Raw genomic sequence first — 21,058 nt, forward strand, 5'->3', positions numbered from 1 at the left:
AGACCAGTGTAAAGTAATGCCAGCCCTCTAGTGTTAAAAAGGAGTTTACATTTGTCATAGTCCTGTGATACCTCGGTAAAAGGCTGAGCTATCAGGAATTGTTGAGATGGTCTTGTTTCGGCAACTGACTGTCCATTTCCAGGGGAATATAAAGTTTGATTGCAACTGTGGATGGCTGATTATATATTAAATCTCTGTAGTTAGATTATCTCAGAAAAGAGGTCTTGGAGATAGTACAAAAACCTTCTCCTGACGAAAAGCACTGATTTACTCAAAACTAGAAAGGGTTTGATGAAAACAATCTGACCCTAAGTTGACTGTTGGTGTCTAGATGTGTGCTTTGTTCAGCTCAGTCATCTGGGATAAGGCAAGGAATGTACTGCACCAGCCACAATGTGAAACTGAAGCCGCTCTCACCACATCTAAGGGCTGTACGAGCGGGAGGCAATCATACCCAATACAAACTTATCTGAAATAACTCCTTATGGGGGGTTCTTGGTGCAAATTGCCCCAAAACGCCCAACAATATCTTGTGGCAAATCGATTGGAGCGTCACATGGCAGAGCCAGGGCTACCCTGGCACAGTGTTCCATGGATGCTCAGGCAGCAGAGAGACAGCTGCTCCTGAAACAGCTTCTACATAAGATCTCAGCTGCTGCCAGAGCCATAAGAAGGGCCTCCTCTGCTCAAAGGACTTAACACCACATAATTAAAGATGTGGGTATTAAGAGGGCTGATGTGCAGACCTGTGGGAGCACTCTTGCCATTAGAATAAAAACAAGGTTATTTGGGTTTAAACACAGATCAATATAAAAAAATCTTTAAACTGAAATACGCATTTCCACAGGTATTCAAAGTGATTTAGAGAAATCAATTTGCAATAACAGGTTAAATTTAAGCTGATGCAACTTCCTCACGTAGATAAGCCCTTACAGATATACACACTGAATTGATGAATGCATATAAAGTTGAAATACATCTACAGGCCAGCATCAGATAAATATTCTTGCTGCTGCTGATACAATTAAGATGAAGGTTTTAACACCTGGATTTTTAAATCTGGAGCATTTCACAGAGCTCAGAAGAAGCAACTGGGTGAAGAGTAAACTGGCCAAGTTCAGAGCATTGTACTTTCTGGTGGAAGAGCTGGAGCCAGCTACAAACAACTGCATTTGACACTTTCTTAATCACAGCAGGCAAACTGTTACTGGATCACACCCTCAGGATTGTCTGCAACATAGGAGTGGATAAATTACAGACCTAATATCATCGAACTGAAAGCATCGGCAAGAAAGCTTAGGGAAGCCTTTCCGTGTCTGTTGGCTGCTCTTGGCTGCCCAAGCACCATGGGGACAGAGGTATCCTTCCCCTGAAGAGACCTGCATTTTCTCAGCACCTGATGACATTTTTAGAGCTTTAACTCCTCCCCACTGTGGGTACAGTGAAAAAAGCTGAGTTTTTTCATGGAGGATAGAGGCACATGCATCTATTTGCATCTACCAGCTTTGAGAAGGATGTGGTTGTCTCCAACAGCTGGGTGGCCAGGGCCAACAGCGCCTACAAGCACTTTAAAATTCACCACCAAGTGTCTGGTCAACTGGAGAACTTGTTAGGCAGCTGAGAAGGAACTGGGAAGAGTGATTTGGTTTTTTTCTTGGTGATGTTTAGTTCTTGAAATTCTTGAATTACTTGGGAAGGAGATACAGTGGTGTCAGCAAACCATTTCTCTGGATAAATTTCTGTAAATAGAGAAAAATGTTCTTGTTGTGCAGTTTTCAGCACAGTGATAACTAAGGCAGTGTTCATGCTTCTCCTGGTTGCCATTTTTCAGTATGCCAGGTAAAAAAATTCAGTAAACATAGAATGATTTGACTTGGAAGGGCCTTAAAAGATTATCTACTTCAAGCCCCCTGTCATAGGCAGAGACACCTTCCACTAGACCAAGTTGCTGAAAGCCTGATCCAACCTGGCCTTGAACACTCCCAGGGATGGGGAATCCACAGCTTCTCTGGATAACCTGCTCCAGTGCCTCACCATCCTCACAGTGAATAATTCCTAGCTAATATCTAATTTAAATCTACCCACTTTCAGTTTAAGGCCATTCATGCTTGTCTTGTCACTACAGGCCTTGATAAAATGTCTCTCTCTGCTCTACTTATCCTGCTTTAAGTACTGGAAGGTGCTACAAAGTCTCCCCTTCAGGCTGAACAGCTCCAGCTGTCTTCACAGGAGAGGTGCTCCAGCCCTCTGATCATCTTCGTGGCTCTCCTCTGGATTGGCTCCAACAGATCCATGTCTTGTTTGTGTCAGGGACCTCAGAGCTGGACACAGCACTCCAGGGGGGATCTCACCAGAGCAGAGTGGAGCGGTAGAATCCCCTCCCTTGTACCTGCTGGTTACACTGTGTTTGATGCAGCCCAGGATATTGTTTGCTTTCTGGGATGGAAGCTCATATTCTTGGGTCACAACCAGTTTTTCAGCCAGATGAACCTTTTCCTGGGGGACTTACAAAAAATTAGGTGAATTTTTATGCATGATAAAAATTTATGGGGAAAATAATTTTTTCATAACCAAAATATTGATAATTTTTAGCAAAATACAGGAAATATGTTCTGATGAGATTTAAAAGTTAAAAGTAGCAACAAAATATAAAAGCTCTTCATTTCAAAGCAAGTACATTTGAAAAATGGAGACATTAAGCAGAAAACTTTGTCTTCTTCTTTCTTCTTGGTCAGAACAACAGAGAAATTTGTCTTTAATAGAATCAGAGATTTATTTATTTTTAAATAGCCAGTAAAATAAAAAAGGGAAAAACCCCAAAACCTAAAGCCCAATGTTCAGATTACTTTGTCCTTTTTTTTCATTTTTTTTCCTTTTTCTTCTTTCTCTTTCTTTCTCTTTCTCTTTTTCTCTTTCTCTTTCTCTTTCTCTTTCTCTTTCTCTTTCTCTTTCTCTTTCTCTTTCTCTTTCTCTTTCTCTTTCTCTTTCTCTTTCTCTTTCTCTTTCTCTTTCTCTTTCTCTTTCTCTTTCTCTTTTCTCTTTCTCTTTTCTCTCTCTTTCTCTCTTCCTTCTCCTTCTCCTTCTCCTTCTCATTTTATTTATGTCTGTTTTGAAATGTGCAGTAAAGAGATTCCTCAGGCAGTACGAATTTAGAAAATTTGAGAGGAGAAATTACTTGATGTTTAGAACATGTAGCTCTACAGAATAAGTGCTGAGAAAAACTAGCAATATTTACTACCCTTATAAACTGGTATCATATACATTATAGTTAAATCATAACTGTTGAATCCCCCATTTCATGGGAGGATGTGCTGAGAATGGAGAATGTGCTTAGACACTGTCCACTCTACATGAAATTGGAGAGGAAAACATAAAAGGAAACCAGAAAACAGGGCATGAGAGAGGATGCAACACCCAGCTTCTATGCCAAAGCACTCAAGGGCCAACTCTCTATCTTTGGGGCAAGATCTATTAACCAAGAGCAATCCCACCAGAGTGACTTCCAACACATGGAGAACTCAGAACCTGACTGCCCAAGACTCTAGGAGACACTGATATCTGCCTGGTATAAATCAGTTTGTTTTCCAGCTTCAGCAGAAGTTTTCCTGAAATAAAGTAACTCCCACTGAGACACTGGAGGCTTGTGCCACTTTTGGTTGATTCCCAAATTCAGAAAGAAGAAAAGGCTAATGTCAACAGCTCTTCAGGTTGATGGATAGTTTTCTTCTTTCTTTTCTACATATACTAAAGACATTCTTGTGTTTCCAGTGAGATACCTTTGCATGAAACACACTTTTGTAGGTGCTCAGGTAATTCACCCAAACTCACCAGGGGAGTTATGCAAGTTAGGTAAAAGTATGAAACCAGTAAGGGTATGGAATTAGCATCAGAGACAGGAACCTGTGGAAGTAGGATAAAGTACCACTGTCCATACACTTAGCTCACTGATGGGTGAATAACTTCATGCCTAGAGATTCTTCACTGAGAACAATGGGCAACAGCTGCTAATGGGGTCTGACACCAGTGCCCTTGGGATGAAGAGGAAGGTTAATTGAATTCTAGTGAGGCTCCCTTTGTGTTTCAGAGCAATTGAACAAACCAGGGCAGCCAACTTCCCAGCATCAGCCTATGCATTGTGGCAAGTTCATCTGTGGTGTGACTAAATAGCCTTCAATAGCAGGAATGAATGCCAGATCTAGGCAGACTGAGATAATCCTATTGGAAATTTTGATTGACAATTCAGGCCAGTGTTTGTTTTTGCTTGTGGAAATATTGCAGAAGGAATGGATGGGCATTCTGGATGGGAGGTTGCTTGCTGGTCCTTCAAATGTACTCTTACAACAGTGCAAACTCTTCTACTTCAGTTATTAATGGCACTCTAATCTGCATGGGCATGTTGTGAATAAAACAAGAGAACAAAATAGATTATTCTCACAAAGTTATTCACTTGCTCTTGGCATTTAATCTTCTTTGGCTTCTCAGAAGCTGTGATAGTGGTCTTTGAAGGCAGACAGAACTGAATGTAATGTTATTTTGAAGATGTTTAAGCCTGATTGCTCCACATTAGTTAAAACAAAGATAGTATTTTCAGGTTGTAAAAGCACTTTATGTTTTCAAGTTTCTAATTCAGTTGGATGTCTTCCAAAAGCAAATGGTTTCAGGTTATTATTTTCTTCATTAAAAAAGTGATTGTCTGAAATCTGACCTGACTTTGGAATGATATTGACACACATCTTTGCTGTGTGTTCTCAGATTTCTCACAAGCAGGTTTTTATTTGAGCACTGACAATACGCACTACACTGTTTGTCCAACAAAACCATGAACACTTTTACAACTTGCTTCCTATGAAACAGATCTTTTTTAGTGGATGAGAAGAAGCCTAAACAACTTCCTTTTTTCATTTGTATAGGATAACCCTGCAGGTAGTAATATTCTCCTAGCAATTTTTTGTTTACCTTTGTTTAGGATCTTTTCCTGTTTGAACTTTTCTCTAAGTCTGTCTGGACTGACTCCGACTTCCTGACACATTGTTTCCTCTTTGTGTCTCTCCATTGTTGGTGCAAGCTCTTTGAACTCCAGTCATTCTTCGACTCTATTCTCTGCTTCCTCACCTTCATGTGTAAATGTGCACTGGTTTCTCTGCTGCAGAGTAGGACCTTCTTTAGTTATGTTGGCAGTGCTGAGCTAGGGAGGTTTTCACCTTAAACTGGTTGCTTGTGTGCCTGTGTATATATTATTTTCATGTCTTTGTAACTTCATTCCACTTCCTATATTTGCAAAAGTAAAATGGCGCTCGCACACACATGCACACACACATCCAGGCTCTGAAGCAAATAAAGAAAAAATATATCATGAACAGTCCTATTTAGTGCCATCTTTTGACTGAGACCCCTTGTGGCAGTACTGATGAGGTCAGTTGCTGGAGTGAAAAAACAAAGACCCTCAACTGCAAGAGTTTGAAAGCACCTTTACATAATCCTATACAAACCACAAAGATTGTTACTATGCAGCATTATCTTGGATGAGCCTCCTATAGCCAATGTAGTTACAATGAAAACCAGAGGGAGGAATATTGCTTAAAGCAACTCACTTTTATTGACAGTGTACTGTAAGGCAAGAAAAAAATGTTTTGCCAGATTTTTTTAAAAAGAAGGTTTGCAGCAAGAGTGATCTGCAGTTCAATGTATTATTGAACTGTCATAAATACTCTCTTGTATAAATCCAATATTTATCTTTTTTTTATATATACAAAAGCTCAACTTAAACAAGCACAAAACAGAACAAATTAATGGATTTGCATATGAAGTTTTGTTGATGGTTCATGATCTAGTAAACAAGAGAATGCACATATTCTTTTACTATAGAGTTACAGCTGACTAGATTTAAACTAAAATATACCCCAAAACACATAAACCCCCCACAAAATACAGATGTGTTCAATACGATTATTTTAGAAAAAAAATCCAAACCATATTCAACCATACACTGGGAAAAAACATTGACAGATGCCAAGAAAGCTGTATTTCATGGCCAAAACTAATTATGCATTTTTGGTGAAGGCATCTGTGTGTTTTCACTGTTGTATTCTGACCACTTGGCCAGAAAAAAAACGCAAAATACTGGCTTTTGTCTGCTTTTGAAAGGATATCTTTTTGAATTGGTGATGTAAATAAACCATGAGCCTCTTACAAGATCTCACATCAGGCCATGTTAGAGCAAACTATCATTTCCATAGGAAACAATGGTAACAGAAAGGTCCCAGCTACGCTATAAAACCTAGTCAGGGGCCAAGCAACAAAATCTGCAAGCTCTTAGTTCTTCCCTGAGGGAAGGGCACAATTTTACCCCACATTTTTTTGACAGCCTTAGATTCTGAAACTAGCAAACACGGTTGTTTTGTGGCTTTCCTTCTCCACCTCCGTATCTGTATAGCATTGGCCTTTCACTGGAAAAGCTTTTATGAAAGCGATAGCTGCTTTTTCACATGATAATGTAGCGCTCATAAAACAAGTGAAGGCTAACATGTCAAATATGGTGTGCTGGGATAAAAGGGACAAAGGTACTTAGCCTCAGCACAGAGCCATGCCTTACCTTTGCAGGCCTGTAGCATGAGCAGTAATATGGGTAAGTAAAATTCTACCTACACAGGCAAAACTGAATGCATTTTTAAAGACATACAATACTATTTTGAATTAGAATCCCCAACATGCTAATTTTTTATCAGAGACAAGAAAACCCTACAACTACACAAGAAAAATGGGATCCAATTAAAAGAAGAATAATGACACCACACATATATGTAACCAGTATATGCTGAAAATGAAGCATAAATCCATGTTTTTCATGTGAAAGTCTTCTGCTGGATGCTTAAATGCACAGTTTTTCATTTATTTCCCCCCCCCCCCATTTTCTCTATGAAAATCAAGCTCTTTGCATAATTAACCACACCTCAAAGATATTTACATTTTAAAAGCCAATCCTTCACCTTCTGATTTTAAAATGAGTAATTCTGTATCTTGCATATTTTAAAAAAAGGTCCAGGAAAAGCTTAGAATTGTAATTCAGTATTGGTACTCAGTAAAAATACTTCCCTTGAACATGAAGTCAGTGCTGACCTCTTCAGGTCATTTGTGAATAATAAAATTTTTCTAAAGAAATGATACTAAGTATGAACTGAGGAAAAACACAACAAGAAGAAATACATTACCCCTGTATTGTAAAGTGTTGCCACCTTAAAGGATGGTAAAGGTTGAAGGAAAACACAGAGGTGTGTATATCAAATATTCACTATGATTCTACAGAATACATGAAATCTTTCAATGCTCTGTCTGCTAAAGGCAATATAGTCTTTCTGGCTTTGTTAGTGCTGCTATAGTATACAGGAGTCTTAGAGTACAGTTAGTACTTACAGAAGTCAATTCTAACACAGAAGTGAGTGCTACACTTCATATGGCAGAAGGATAAGCATAAGATAAAATTTATGACATTGATTTTAAAGAAATCATACATCACATCTTTAAAATTTATGACATTAATTTTAAAGAAACCATACAGCATCTTTAATTGAAAATATAGAAAATTAGATTGTGGTATGACTTAAATGCCTCTCAGATATCAAGAAGGTCCTCTCCACTCTCATCACTCTCCACAGTTAATTGTCTTGTCCACCATTTCTTGACTTCTGATCCACAGGAAGCAGCGTCAGACATGGGATTCATTTTGCATGCAACAGATTTCACAGTTGAACGTCCACCAAAACGGAGATTGACTGAAGACACTGAATGGCTTATTGGTTTGGGGGCTAGGAAATTAAACACAAAGTTCAGAAGTTCTGTATTAGAGTAGATCTGCTTCTTGAACATCCTTTGCTTAGAATTCAGGCATAGAGAACTAGCTAGACTAGAACACCTTTAAACTGATTTAGTTCAGAAAGAGTAGGGCTCTGTTCTCATTTGTTTGTTGGTTTGTTTGTTTTCCCATCTCCAGATGTTCACACTGCTCCCACTAATCTGCTGGTAGAGCAGTTTAACTGAGCAGTGCTTCATTTCCTTCTGCTGGGATAACTAATGCAAGACATCTCCTTTTTCCAGCTAATTGCAACCTAAATTATTTAGGCCGTACTTACATGAGCTAACCTGCTGCCAAAATGGTGAAAATAGTAAATGTGAGGAAAGAGGGTGGGGGTGGGAAGATGCTTTTAGGAATGGCAGTTACATCTAGAAAGTGACACTTTACAATGTTGAAGCCAGTACAAGTTGCTCGTATGGCACTAAACCACATGTCTAAGTATATAAACCCCACTATTGATCTTAATTATGCTATTCATGATCTTAAATACCTGTCTTTGCTGGACTAGAGGCAGACTACTTACCTGTCAGCTGAATTGTGTACAGAAATGACCCTCCTTTCTAGGACCATCCACTGAAGAATGTTCAAAACTGACAGACCAGATCAGTGCTAACAAAGGAAACCCCGAGCTATTCATTCTTTCAAGATTTCTCACTTGAAAAACATATGCAGCTGACTACAATAGTATGACTTCTCCTTAGCATGCTTCCTCTTTCACTCTTTCTCTCTTTTCCAACAAAATGTTGATCTTTGCTGCTCAGTGATACTTAAATGGAAATCATGGATTGAAAGCTTTTTATTAAACTATCCTGGTTCTTGGACAAGTACACTGGCAACAAAAGTAGGGTCAATGGTAGTCAACAGAACAGCATGACTGTCTCTCCTGCTTCCACTTAGATATGATTAGGGTCTGAACAATGGCAGCCTTGGGGGACAGCACTCTGATTCAGAATAAGACTGACTGATGTAAAAGGTCCTGAGTAAACGTATGAAAAAGTAAAAAATGTAACCACTTGCACGGGACAATGCTTGAGCCCATCTTCAAACTTTCTGAATTGTAAAGAAAGGGAGAAACTGCTTTATTCCAACAGGCATGAGGACAAGAAAGCCCTGATGTGGGTGTAAGCAGCAGCCAGGAGGGAGAATTGTGAATCATGAAGACTCTCTTGGCCCTGTTATTGCACAACAGCAATTTTGTTTGTGGGGACTTTACTGATAAACTTTTTCACTTACCTGATGGCAAGCGCCACTGTCCAATTTTCCGCTGAGGACAGTGTCTCCCAGCATCTCCAGTGTCTTGTCTATAGCCACCTCTGTCAGAAAGTGTTGGGCTAAGGAGCTGCTGCTGGCTACTTGTCTGAACATAGGAAAAAGAATCTCAGTCATAGCTCTAGGTAACCCTAGGTATCCATAGGAAGGTATACCTTTCTATTCTGTTTATCCATCAATATAAATATCCATCAATACAAACATATCATATTGCCCTTGGTTAGGGCTGCATGCTTTCTGCTCTTTAATACCCCAGAAAACTACTAACAGACAAAAGCAAAAAGGTCATGTTGGCTCTCAATGCCATTCGTCCTACTGAAGAGTATGAAATTATTCTCAGCCTAGTACAACCATTGTTGAAAGCAGCCCTTACATTGTACCTTCCATATTCCCTGTCCTGGAAGAGACCAGGACTCCTGCTCAAAGGTCCCAGCATGCCCAGAGTTCTCACTCTCAGTGTAAACACCATTTCAGAATGCCTGAACTGGAAACCTTTACATCCCCAAGCCTGCACACAGCTCATGCCAGAGCTGAAGTCTGGGGCTGCCAGAGTCATACAGCTGAGTTTGAGCTTTATGGTGATAGCAAGACAGCTAAATATGTTGGGGAATTTCTGCCTTAGGGCATCTTGCCTTTACATCTGATGGCAAAGACTGAAGGAAAACGAAGTACTGTTTTAATTTTTTTTTTCAGTTAAAATGATGTTTAAAAAAGAACAAATAAGAAACATGGAAGTTTTCTGAATTTGTTATAAGTAGCTGATATTTTTCTGATAACATACCTCTGGCTGTGCACTGTTGTCTTGATTAATAGCATTCATATCTTCACTTGGTTGTGTTGTCTCAATGCTGGGAGGATTCAGAAATCGGCTCAACTCCTGCTGTTGGCTCTCTCGTAGGCTATGGATAATGCTGCACGACTGCTGCTGTTTCTATTAAGGTACAATAGTTGATGAAAAAATGTTCTCATTGCTGTGTCACACCAATGGGTTTGATTTTTTTTAAAGCATTCCAAATATTTAACTGAACAGTGAGCACCAGCTGTGGATCCCAGGTGCATCAATAAAGATCCATGTATTAGATGTTGCAACTTAAACAAAGTGAATTCCGGCATATTTCTAACCTTTAGGGAATTGAGGATGAAATTTATGAACTACATTAAGTGGAAGGCACATTGCTCAATTGTTGGTTTCAACTTAGATTTTAAACACATACAAAGTTTTGAATTTATCAGTTAAAAGTTCTTACAAAGAAAAAGAAACCAGGAAATTGGTAGAGATTCACTGGGAATTACATGAAGGCAAGGAAAAAATTCTGATTTCCTTCATGGACTTTGGAATGGGTCGTTAATAAGACTGAATAAAATAGTAGTGAAAACCTTGGGACTAAGTTTAGATTTACAGTACAAATAGAAAAACAGACCTACTACCATTATGATTTTATAATCTAATTTGCTTTTAAATTAAAATAAACAGCACTTGGGAAGGGTTTCACTTTCCTGGGTAGTTTTCACATGATTCCTCTAGGGACACTTAGAGAATAACAAGAGAATTTGAAAATACATCTTAACTTCCATAATTAGATTCAGTTTATAAAAGGTTCATAGAATGTGAAATGATCTGAACCATATTATTAGAGTGAAATGAATGGCATATTTACTTTAACACAGTGTAGTTCAATATCATAATGAAATGAACAACAGAGTTGAACAAACCCAGAACTGAGAGCTGAGATTAAATTTACTGCCATTATTATTACAGAGATGAAATAAAAATGAAGCTATGTATCACTGAACATTGATGTTTCAGCTGGAATGTACATTATATTTAAAATGTCCAGCTAAGTATTTTATAAATTTACAAAGAGAAGACAGATGCCATGATCACAGATCACTATGGACAATCTCCTATCACAAAGAGTAATTGTTTATAAAAACAAAAAATATATGTGTCAAAACCTGGAGTCAGACTCATAGTAACTGAAAAATTGGTCATCAATGCAACCAGGTTGTAATTTGGTCCATACACCTGCTTTCCATGTAGACACTGCTCATTTGCACATATTTATATGGTAACTCAAATGATTAAAACTCAAATGATTTATCTTAATAAAGGCTCCATTTGGAGAGTCATCTACAGGGTTCTCATCTGCCAGTAGAGTAAAGGAAATTACACAATTACATTTTGTGTGGAAGGATTAGGCTAAGAAGTTCCATCAAATTACATTATTTTTTTCTTTATTCCTTTAACTTTGCATATGAATCTTCCTGTTGTATTAAAAAGACAGATAAAAGTTTGGGCAGGAAGACAGTTTTTGCCTTCAAAAGATGCTTATTTTTGTAGCACTGTAGAACTGTAACAAACAACTCTATTTTTGTAGAGCTGTAACAAACCTTTTTTTTTTTGCTCAGTTAGCAACTGCTACATACTTCAAATAAGTACTAGTATGATTCCAGTGTAAACGAAGCATAGGGACAGCAGATTCCAGCATTGTTGAGCAGTCCAATTTATGCAAGCATTTAGATACTGCTTTAGCTTGACTTACTGCTCTGATTCGCTTTAAGCACTTTTTCAGCCACATTCGTATGGTCTGTTTGGCCACCTCCTCTTCTATGGTATATTCCAGCTGTTCCCTAGCAAGCAGCTCTTCTAGTTGAAGACTTTTTCTGATATCAACAGACCTGTATGAAAGCATGCTGGAAGAAACACAATTTATTTATTTTTAAATGCTGGTGTCTTTGCATTTTTCAGAGAATCAATGATCATACTTAAGACCTTAATGCAAAAATACCTAATTCAGGTGTGCACAGTAAATTCACATTTGAAGCTAAAAAATTGCTGGGTTGTTTCTAGAAGTGATTTATTGTGCTCAAAACAAAGACCTTCCAACTCACCAACAGATGAACTGTTGAACTGTAATCAGTTAGGGCATTTGTGGTGGTTTGGTTTTTTCCACCCTCACTTTTTACACTCGGATAATGTTCCCATTTCTACTTTATTTCTAGTCATGCTCACTGTCATGTTGCTACACTTGAGGGTACATTTCATTAGTTGGAATAAAAGAGGAACATGTGACTGTTTTTTGTGACAAACCTCCTGCAATGAAAATGTTAAAATTACTTAGAGCTGACTCCCTAGGACTTGTGCTTACCATCACTAATATTTTTGCAGGAAAAAAAAAGGGAAATCTAAGTTTTCGAAAACATTTAAAACGTTAGTGGCTCTGTAACTACCAGGCTTCCCTTCTCCTAAGCCTAATGGCTACCTGTTAACCTGGAAAGAAACACAGGCTGTTATATCTGCTCTAAAAATGTGGGAAAAATCTCAGGGTACCTGAGCACGTCATGGAAAGTGACATCACCACCATTGTGGAGCCGCTCCATTTCATAGCACATGTGCTTAAACAGCAGCTTGTCCTTGTCAAGATCCACCTCCAGCCTGCCTCGTAGAAGCCTCAGCAGGAATTTCACTCGGAAAGTAGGGATTACACCCTGTGTTAAATTGCAAAATTGATGGTAAATTATTACTGTGATCTAACAACCAACTCAGACATTCAATTTGATCACTGAAAGAAAGACTATTACTCCTAGCATTTTTAAGTCACTGTGAATACATTGCTGAAGAATGTCCACATTCAGCCAGTTCTTCAGCAAATCCACAGAAGTCTTTGTGGTTATTTGATTCATATACTATGAGAATCTATTAACCTATCGTTAATTTTGCCGTAATTTTCAAAATTGCTTGGGGATTTAGTTTCCCCATTTGCATTCATCTGTGATTAGAATCATATTCCCAAAGAGCTGCCTATTAAGAATGGAAATTAAACTATAGTTTAAACACTCATAGCCATGTCTATAAATTGTTGTAAACCTATGCCCTTCACTGTGAAACTCTGAACGAACAGGAGAATGTTGAGTGTTTACTGGCTTTTTAAAGGTTATCTGCTCTAAGAGGCAGCACGTCCTGCACTTTTGGTGACAGCAATTTCTACCTGTCAGTACAAAATTAAGTGTGAAACTACTTACTTCACATCTGAAACTATGGTATTCACAATCTGTAAATATTTTTTTTTCTGCTAAATGAACCTCATAAGAATTATTTTTGCTGTAAAGTGTTCCACATCAGAGAGATATTGTCAGTGCTGGGCACAATGGATTCAGAACTCTCTACCCCCATGAGTACAGACTGCAGCTTCCCTCTCCAGCACAACCAACTACTTTCACCATAATGTTCACATTCAAACCTCAGGGATGTCATGAATCGTTTAGATGATGATTTAATTTGTGTGGGTATCTGAGCAGCTTAGTCTCCCAGATGTTATTCTCATTTCAGAATCACAGAATGGTTGAGGTTAGAAAGAAACTCTTGAGCTCACTCTGTCACACCCCTCTGCTTAAGCAGGATCTCCTAAAGACAGTTTTCCAGGATCAGGTTCAGACGGCTTTTGAATATCTCCAAGCATGGAGTCTCCACAACCTTTCCAGGAAACCTGTGCCAATGCTCAATCACCATCACAGCGACAAACAGTTCCCTGATGTTCAGAGGTAACTCTTGTGTTTCAGGTTGTGCCTGTCACCTCCAGCCCTGTCACTGGACATCACTGAGCAGAGCCTGGCTCTGTCCTCTTTGCACCTTCCCTGGAGGTATTTATATACAATGATAGAGCCCCTTGAACCTTCTCCAGGCTGAACAGTGTCAGTTTATTCAGCCTTTCCTGTCAGGAGACATGCTCCAGTCTCTTCATCATCTTTGTGTCCCTTTGCTGGACTCTCTTCAGTATGTCTGTATCTCTATGTACAGAAGAGCCCAGAACCAAACCAGGATTCCAGCTTTTGCCTCACCAGTACTGAGCAGAGCAGAAGGCTTGGCCTGCTGGCAATACTTAGTCTAATGTCACCCAGTATAACATCGGCCCTCTTTTCTACAAGGGCAAAGGTGGCTCATGTTCAACTTGGTGTCCACGAGGGCCCCCAGGTCTTCTACTGCCAAGCTACTTTCCAGCTGGGTGGCCTCGGTATGTACTGTGCCTTGGTTTATTCTTCTCTAGGTGCAAGACTTCGCAGTTCTCCTTGCTGAACTTCAAGAGTCTTTTTCTGTGAGCCCATTTCTCCAGCCTGTGAGGGTTCCTCTGGATGGCAGCATGACTCTGGGGCATATCAATCACTCTGCCCAGCTTGTTGCCACCAGCAAATCCCCTGCGGCTGCCATCTGCCACTCTGTTCGTGTCATTAATGAGGATGTCGAAAAGGACTGGACCTGTTATTGATGCCTGGGGCATACAACGAGTCACTGGCTTCCAGCCAGGACCTATCCTGCTGATCCTGGGACTGCCTATGCAGACAGTTTTCTGTCCACTTCATTGTCTTCTCACCCAGCCCATACTTGATTAGCCTCTCCATAAGAATTTTACAGGAGACAGCACAGAAATCTCAGCAAAGAGCTTATGAAGATCAGACACAAAAAATCGATATGAATCTCTAGTCTTCCAAGGGGAACAACTCTCAGGGAGCTAGGAGGAAAGATGCTATTATATTGATCCTACAAATAGATATGTTTGCTTGTAAATCTGCTATTATAAGCACTTCACGGAATACAGGTTAGTATTTGAAGGGCCATGAACAACATTAGGTCATGTTCACTTCTCAAATTTGAACAGTAACTGCTCAGAGAATTTTATCAACACACCTTTTTCCCCCCATATTCCTTTTCAAGAAAAACTGGGAATTTACTGTATCTCTGTGCTTATTACCAAGAAATTATTATTTCTTACCTCTCTTTTGTCATCAACCATGTTCCATATAATTTGAAAATGCCTTAGATCATTATAACTTAAAAGCTGATCTTCTTCAGTTGAGTAAAACAATGAGAAATTCTCCACAATGATAGCTGAAAACCACAAGAACAAAATACATCCTAAAGAAAGCCTGTAGTTACATTGCAACCTCTAATTCTGCAGTGCAAGCTCCACATTAACAAATGCCTGTATGTTCAGACAAGGATTTTGAATGCATAATATACTGTCTTGCCACATCAATACTCACCATGCTTTTCAAAAGCTGTATCTTAAACCCTGGTGAGATGCCTAACCTAACATCTAAGATCAATTAAGTGAATTCCAATGATGTTTGAACAAAGGTTAACTGAAGAAATAAAAGCTTAGAAAACACTGTTCTGTAGGGCAACTCTACTCTACAAATAGAAGATATCTCTTTGTTCCAAAAGCTTTAATTCCCAAACTTCCTGAGATTTAGCACTCCTGTGCCAAAGAAGTACCAAAATCATTATACGCATGCAAGGTAACATCGAAGGTACAAGGCAGTCTTATATCTGAACAGCACAACAGACTCACATCTAACATACTACATGCCAAGATGCACCTTGTTGTTATCAATGTCTATTTTCACTTACCAACAAGTAAATTTAGCATGATGTATGCAATGATGACATAGAAAGAACAGAAATACATAAGAGCACCAGCATAATTTCCACAGTCCGTTTTCCAGTAGGTGCTGTTATCTGGTGTACAAAATGGAGGCTGAACCTTCAAAACCATAAAAACCAAAGTAAAATAATAATAATAAAAAGAGATTATTAATTTCTATGCAATCAATACAATATTTAAGACTATTATTTATTTAAGGCTTCTCAATTAGGGAATAATACTGTGGGCATTATTGTGGCTGTTTTTCGTCCTTTAGTATACAGAAACCATGAAAGAGAGAGGTGTATGACAAAGAAGGCTGAGGCATAGATCTTACTACCACACAGAGGGCACATTGTGCATTATGCTACTGTACAGGAACAACCTGGTGCTTTGAAGCATAGTGGTTTTCAAAACGTTTCTTCTCTGCTCATTAATTTCAAAAAGGAGAGGCACATGATCTTCCTTGCAATAGAAAGCACAGATAAACATTTACTTGGGGAAAATATAAGGATTCAAGGAGGAATTTTTGAGGTCATCAAGACTATCATTAATATGGAATGAGCCAAAGTGCAGGAATCAAAGACAAGGTTAATTTGAAAAAACACCTTGCCCCAGTCAAAGCAGAGATAATAGTAAAAAATTAGTTACTGCATTTCTGATTTTGAAACCATCTGAAATGGTAGTTTTGTTTTAAAATCATCTAGTTGTCTAGCTCCATGAAATACTATACTATGAGTATGAGACTGGAACTGCAATTTGTGCATCATGTTCTTTGAGTTTTAGTAAACATTATTTTCTTGAAGAGATAAAGGCAAGCCCAACATTCCTTGGACAAAGCTAAGATATTGAAAACAGTTTGAGATGGAAGGGTTTATCTCATTTCTTGTCAGCTTATCTCTGGCAGTATTGTAATTACCATGCAGTCATGCATAATTTTGTTCCAGTCTTCTCCAGTAACTATTCTGAAGAGTACAGTAATAGCCTTGCCAGCTGATGAAAAATTTGCATGTCTGTTTTAAAGAAAGAGAGAGAGAGATTGAGAGAGACAGTTCCACTTCCCCATATTAAAATATTGTAAAAAAAAAGTTTTCATTTTCTACTGTTCTACTATTTTAAACTAAAATTAGTTACATTATTATTTGAATGAGCCCATTTAATTATTTATTTAATGACTTAAGATGCAATAACTGAACTCTAGTTCAGACACAGATCTGAGTATTTTAGTTCATTTTATCAGAGAGCTAAAGAAAACTCAAGGCCAGATCCCATTTCCTGTCTCCATTTTCTTTTGTAAGCCTGATGATGACTGGGAAATCTCCAGCTAACAGCCAGTTCAAAGAACTGTCTCCTTTCTGCATCAGCCTGGTAGATGGATCCTGTTTCTGGGTGGTGCCAGAAAGTACACTGTATTTCAGCATCTTGTGGGTTAGCACAGCACTGCTTTGAAGCATATTTCAGCTGGCATAATGAAGAACAGCTCTGAGTCTGCTCTGGGTTGGATCAGGTGTCATTTGATCCAATGCACAAGGACTGGAAATATGGCTCAGTGTCTCCCACCAGAAATTCTATTTAGAGCTCTTCAGCCTGACCTGCAGATCTGTCTGCTTTTTACCACAGATAAGCATCTCTAGCAGAATGATTTCTTCAGGGTATTTAAAGAACATCTCTGTGAGGTGGGAACTCCATACTGTACCTGTTAATGTTCTCTCCATATTTCACTGTACCAAATAATACCACTCCAGCAAAAGCATAACACAGAAGCAGTAAGAACATGCCCACTATGATGAAGAAACTCTTGTACATGCTGACAACCACAGTTAGGAGAAGCATTTTTAGTGTTACCTGGAAAGACAGAGAAAAAGCAATCCATGACAGCATTCAGGAAAGTAAAGATAAAACAGAGTTCTTGCACTTGCCATTTTGACAACAAATCCTTTAGACACATTTATTAATGGATGAGCTCAGTAAAATGGTACATTATGAATGTGATTTGAACTGTGCATGCTTTTTACTTGTTATAGACATCAGCATATCTTCCTCACTTACAAGGTCAAGATTTTGCTCCTCAAAAAGTATACAGGATAATACAGTGTAGGATATTACAGTGATGGTACAGCATAAGCTTAACTATAATATTCTAGGATCAGTATTCTCTCGCAGTATCAGCATTGTCATTGCAGTAACAGTGGTGCAGTAAACTACTTTGGGCTTATCTGAAAGTGATCTTCAGATCTGTTAGATAGAAACCACAGATACTGAGCCCACTTAAAGTAATACTTTCATGTATCGAGGAGATTTCATTAAGATCAGTACAGTTTCTTTAAGCCAGTAATTTCTCATGGAACTTTGTGAAAGACCAGGGACACTTTTCAGAAGTCTTCCAGTGACAAGAGAGCTGGAGAGGGACTTTTTACAAGAGCATGTAGCAACAAGGGCAAATGGCTTTAAGCTGAAAGAAGTTAGACCTAGACTTGATATTGGGAAGAAATTCTTGACTGTGAGGGTGGTGAGACACTGGAGAAATTGCCCAAACAAGTTGTGAATGCCCCATTCCTGTAAGTGTTCAAGGACAGGTTGAATGGGGCTAGTAGAAGGTGTCTCTGCCCATGACAGAGGGTTTGGATTGAGATGATCTTTAGGGTTCCTTCCAATCCAAACCATTTTGTGAGTCTAAGATTCTGCAAAGTTGGCCAAAGAACACAAAACGAGAGAATAATTTTGAAAATTTCATAGGCTGTGGGCCTTAATAATAGATATTACTTTCCAATGCATGTACATTTTACATTTTACTCTTGATAAATTCTTTGCCATAGATTGTCCTAACACTTTGGATATGATAAAAACTTCCCTTTAATAGGACTGAAGGTGTAATTTTTCTTTATAATCATGCCAAATTCCTGCTGACCTTTAGTCATCACATTGCATCAGGATGGGGAAATTAGTGAAACTGATACAGCTGGTAAAATTAAAGTACAAATTAATAGATTAAAACTTTGAAGAAAACTTTAGAATCAATCTGAAAGCTTTGAAGGCAATCACTTGGTCTAGCTGCATAGGAGAAGCAAGGATTTCTCATTTGACTTCCAAGGCTCTACAGACTCTCTGTAGTCTGATTAAAAGAAAACTTTTTATCTTTACTGAACAAACCCTTTGACTTACTGTTCTTAACCCTGGCAACCTAGTACAGTAGTTTTTCATCACATTTACTTTAATATGTCAGACTTCACAGAAAATATTTGGATAGTCTAAGAAATTCTAAAGCAAGGGAATGCAGTGTCACCACTTCTTAAATAAATGTGTTTGTTCTCTGCTTATGCTTACTCTACCAGTCTGCTCTCAATTATACCAGGGGAAATCCAAAGACAAAAGAAATGTGAACTTGAGAAGTGACTTGCTTTGTCACCATCTCAGTGTTTCCAGAAGAACATCTTGGTCCAAAGTTGTTTTTAAATTGAATATAAATCCTTTACTGTGACAAGACACACACTGTAGAGACAAAAGACACAGACCTGCACTCTGGAAAAAGAAACAAGATGAGTGCATTCAACCACCACTACAATAGTCCTGCAGCAAAAAGAATGAAAAGTATGCCCACCACACCTCACTGAAATGGAAGGGGCTGAAAGTAGCACCGTGTATGTTTAGAGTTGTAGAGAGCATTTTTAAAGCTGTGTTATTGCAGCTGCATTTTGTTTTCTGAAAAAATTCAACTTTTCCAGTAACCATAGCACTATTATACAATCTTCTTAAAATCCTGACATTTTAAAGACAGCATGAAAAGCTGCAAACTGCTGTTTGGCTGTTAGAAATCTTCATTTTTTTTCCAATTTTTTTTTCCCTAGAAAACAGATCCTTACAGAATTTGCATGAGAGATACACAACATCTAGTCCTTTAATCTATACATGAGCACTGCAATAATTGTAGTTCCTAATTTATACTTACATGTTTCCCACAAATGGAGAAAAACCTGAAGACAATTACACATGCCCCCATCATGTATGTGTATGCATTCTGGAACAGAAACACAAAAGACTTAATACATAGCTCTCCAGGAATCTCTTGAAGAGACCATGATAACTGATTTTTTTAGGGCAGTCCCCATATGAAATAAGAGAAATCAACAACTATTAGCAACAATATAAAGAACACAAACGCAACCTCCCCATATATCAAGCCAAAAACCCTTCAATCCCCTATTAATTATGTCCATTATGCCCAGTTTACTCGTTTAGAAAGCTGTTGCATTACAGAAACTCCTCAGGCCTTCCAAGCTACTTAGTAGCAGGGAAAAACTGTGAATGTCAGGGCAAAATGACTAGTCACACAAAACAGGTTTTCCTTCAAACAGAACTTGGGGCAGACAAGAGAGAATCCTGCAGACATTATAGGGTTGTGACTTTGACAACTTGTGACTGATGATCATTCATCCTTTCTCCTTCCCCTGTAAATAAAGAAACTAGGAGTGTAGTAAAATTTTAAAAATTAGTGGGAAGTGAAGGGAGAGTTGATTTCATCCCCTCTCTCCTTCATGTCACCTTGAATAAAACATCGCCCCTTAACCAAAACCAGTGGTACAGAATCACTGTTGGGTTTGGGAGGGTTTGTATCACTCAGCAGTTTTGAACCTATGCCTTCTCCCAGTCCTCTGCTCCTGTTTGTATTCTGTGCCTTGCCTCTTTCTTCCTTCATGCTCATAAGACATTTGTTAGCAAGAGCTCTCATTCTCTTCAGTCTCCTTCCTTTTTTCACTTACATTTCTCCTGAAGACTTGTTTCCTACCACATTTACAGACTCTAACTTGCACCAGCAAGACAATTTTTGCACTACATGATTGTCCAAGACAATGATTCATTCTTTGTAGCATGAAACTTAGTTTCTTTCAGACGTATTTCAACCTTATTAAATTGTCAAAGATTTATCTGGTATATAGCAGCAATTCTTCTGCTGGTGCTTAAAGATAAAATAATTTTAATCACTGGAATTGCATTTTGTATATCTTACCAGTAAGGCAAAGTGAAGTATGACCCATATAACTCCAAGGGATGTCACCAAGAGATCATATCGATTTCTTCTGCTTTGCCAGAAGCCAGAAGGTGACATGGCAATAATCTTCATTGTGACCTATGGATAAAGCATTTCTCACTTGTAATGAAGAAATTATTATTCCTTGCCATGAGATCCTCTTCCAGTCTCCAAAAGGTTTGATTGGGTTCATGACTGGGTTTCATTAAATAGTCTCAAACAACAAGGGGCAGAATTCACCACAGCTAAATATTCCCATGTGGACTAACTGGATAATATTAGCTTCCCTTAGGGGGAGGAAAACTGGTACTTGTGTAAGACCAGACCAAGACCAAAGGATAAGGAGCATTCTGAATTATCTCTCTGTCTCCATCAAGTATCAAAGACAGGAGTGCAGCTAAGCACCTCAGACTGAATCCTTAATGTATAGATTGCTGAGGTGAATGTGGGCCTAAAATAGCTTGGAGTAAAACAAGTCATGTCAATAACATGTAG

At 38.5% G+C, this 21,058-nt stretch overlaps 1 protein-coding gene across 1 annotated transcript in view; it reads right to left on the reverse strand.

Annotated features, from left to right (window-relative positions):
• Positions 1–5,571: 5,571 nt before the first annotated feature.
• Positions 5,572–21,058, reverse strand: part of NALCN (sodium leak channel, non-selective) — a 235,583-nt gene continuing 220,096 nt past the window's right edge. The window contains 11 exon segments of the mRNA XM_033051319.1: positions 5,572–7,802; positions 9,083–9,206; positions 9,900–10,049; positions 11,662–11,812; positions 12,450–12,607; positions 14,887–15,002; positions 15,525–15,657; positions 16,457–16,550; positions 17,234–17,382; positions 19,484–19,552; positions 20,543–20,662. Of these exon segments, the coding sequence (XP_032907210.1) occupies positions 7,609–7,802; positions 9,083–9,206; positions 9,900–10,049; positions 11,662–11,812; positions 12,450–12,607; positions 14,887–15,002; positions 15,525–15,657; positions 16,457–16,550; positions 17,234–17,382; positions 19,484–19,552; positions 20,543–20,662 (1,458 nt within the window). The 3' untranslated portion in view covers positions 5,572–7,608.

Source organism: Catharus ustulatus, chromosome 2 (assembly GCF_009819885.2).
Source record: "Catharus ustulatus isolate bCatUst1 chromosome 2, bCatUst1.pri.v2, whole genome shotgun sequence".
Lineage (NCBI taxonomy): Eukaryota > Metazoa > Chordata > Aves > Passeriformes > Turdidae > Catharus > Catharus ustulatus.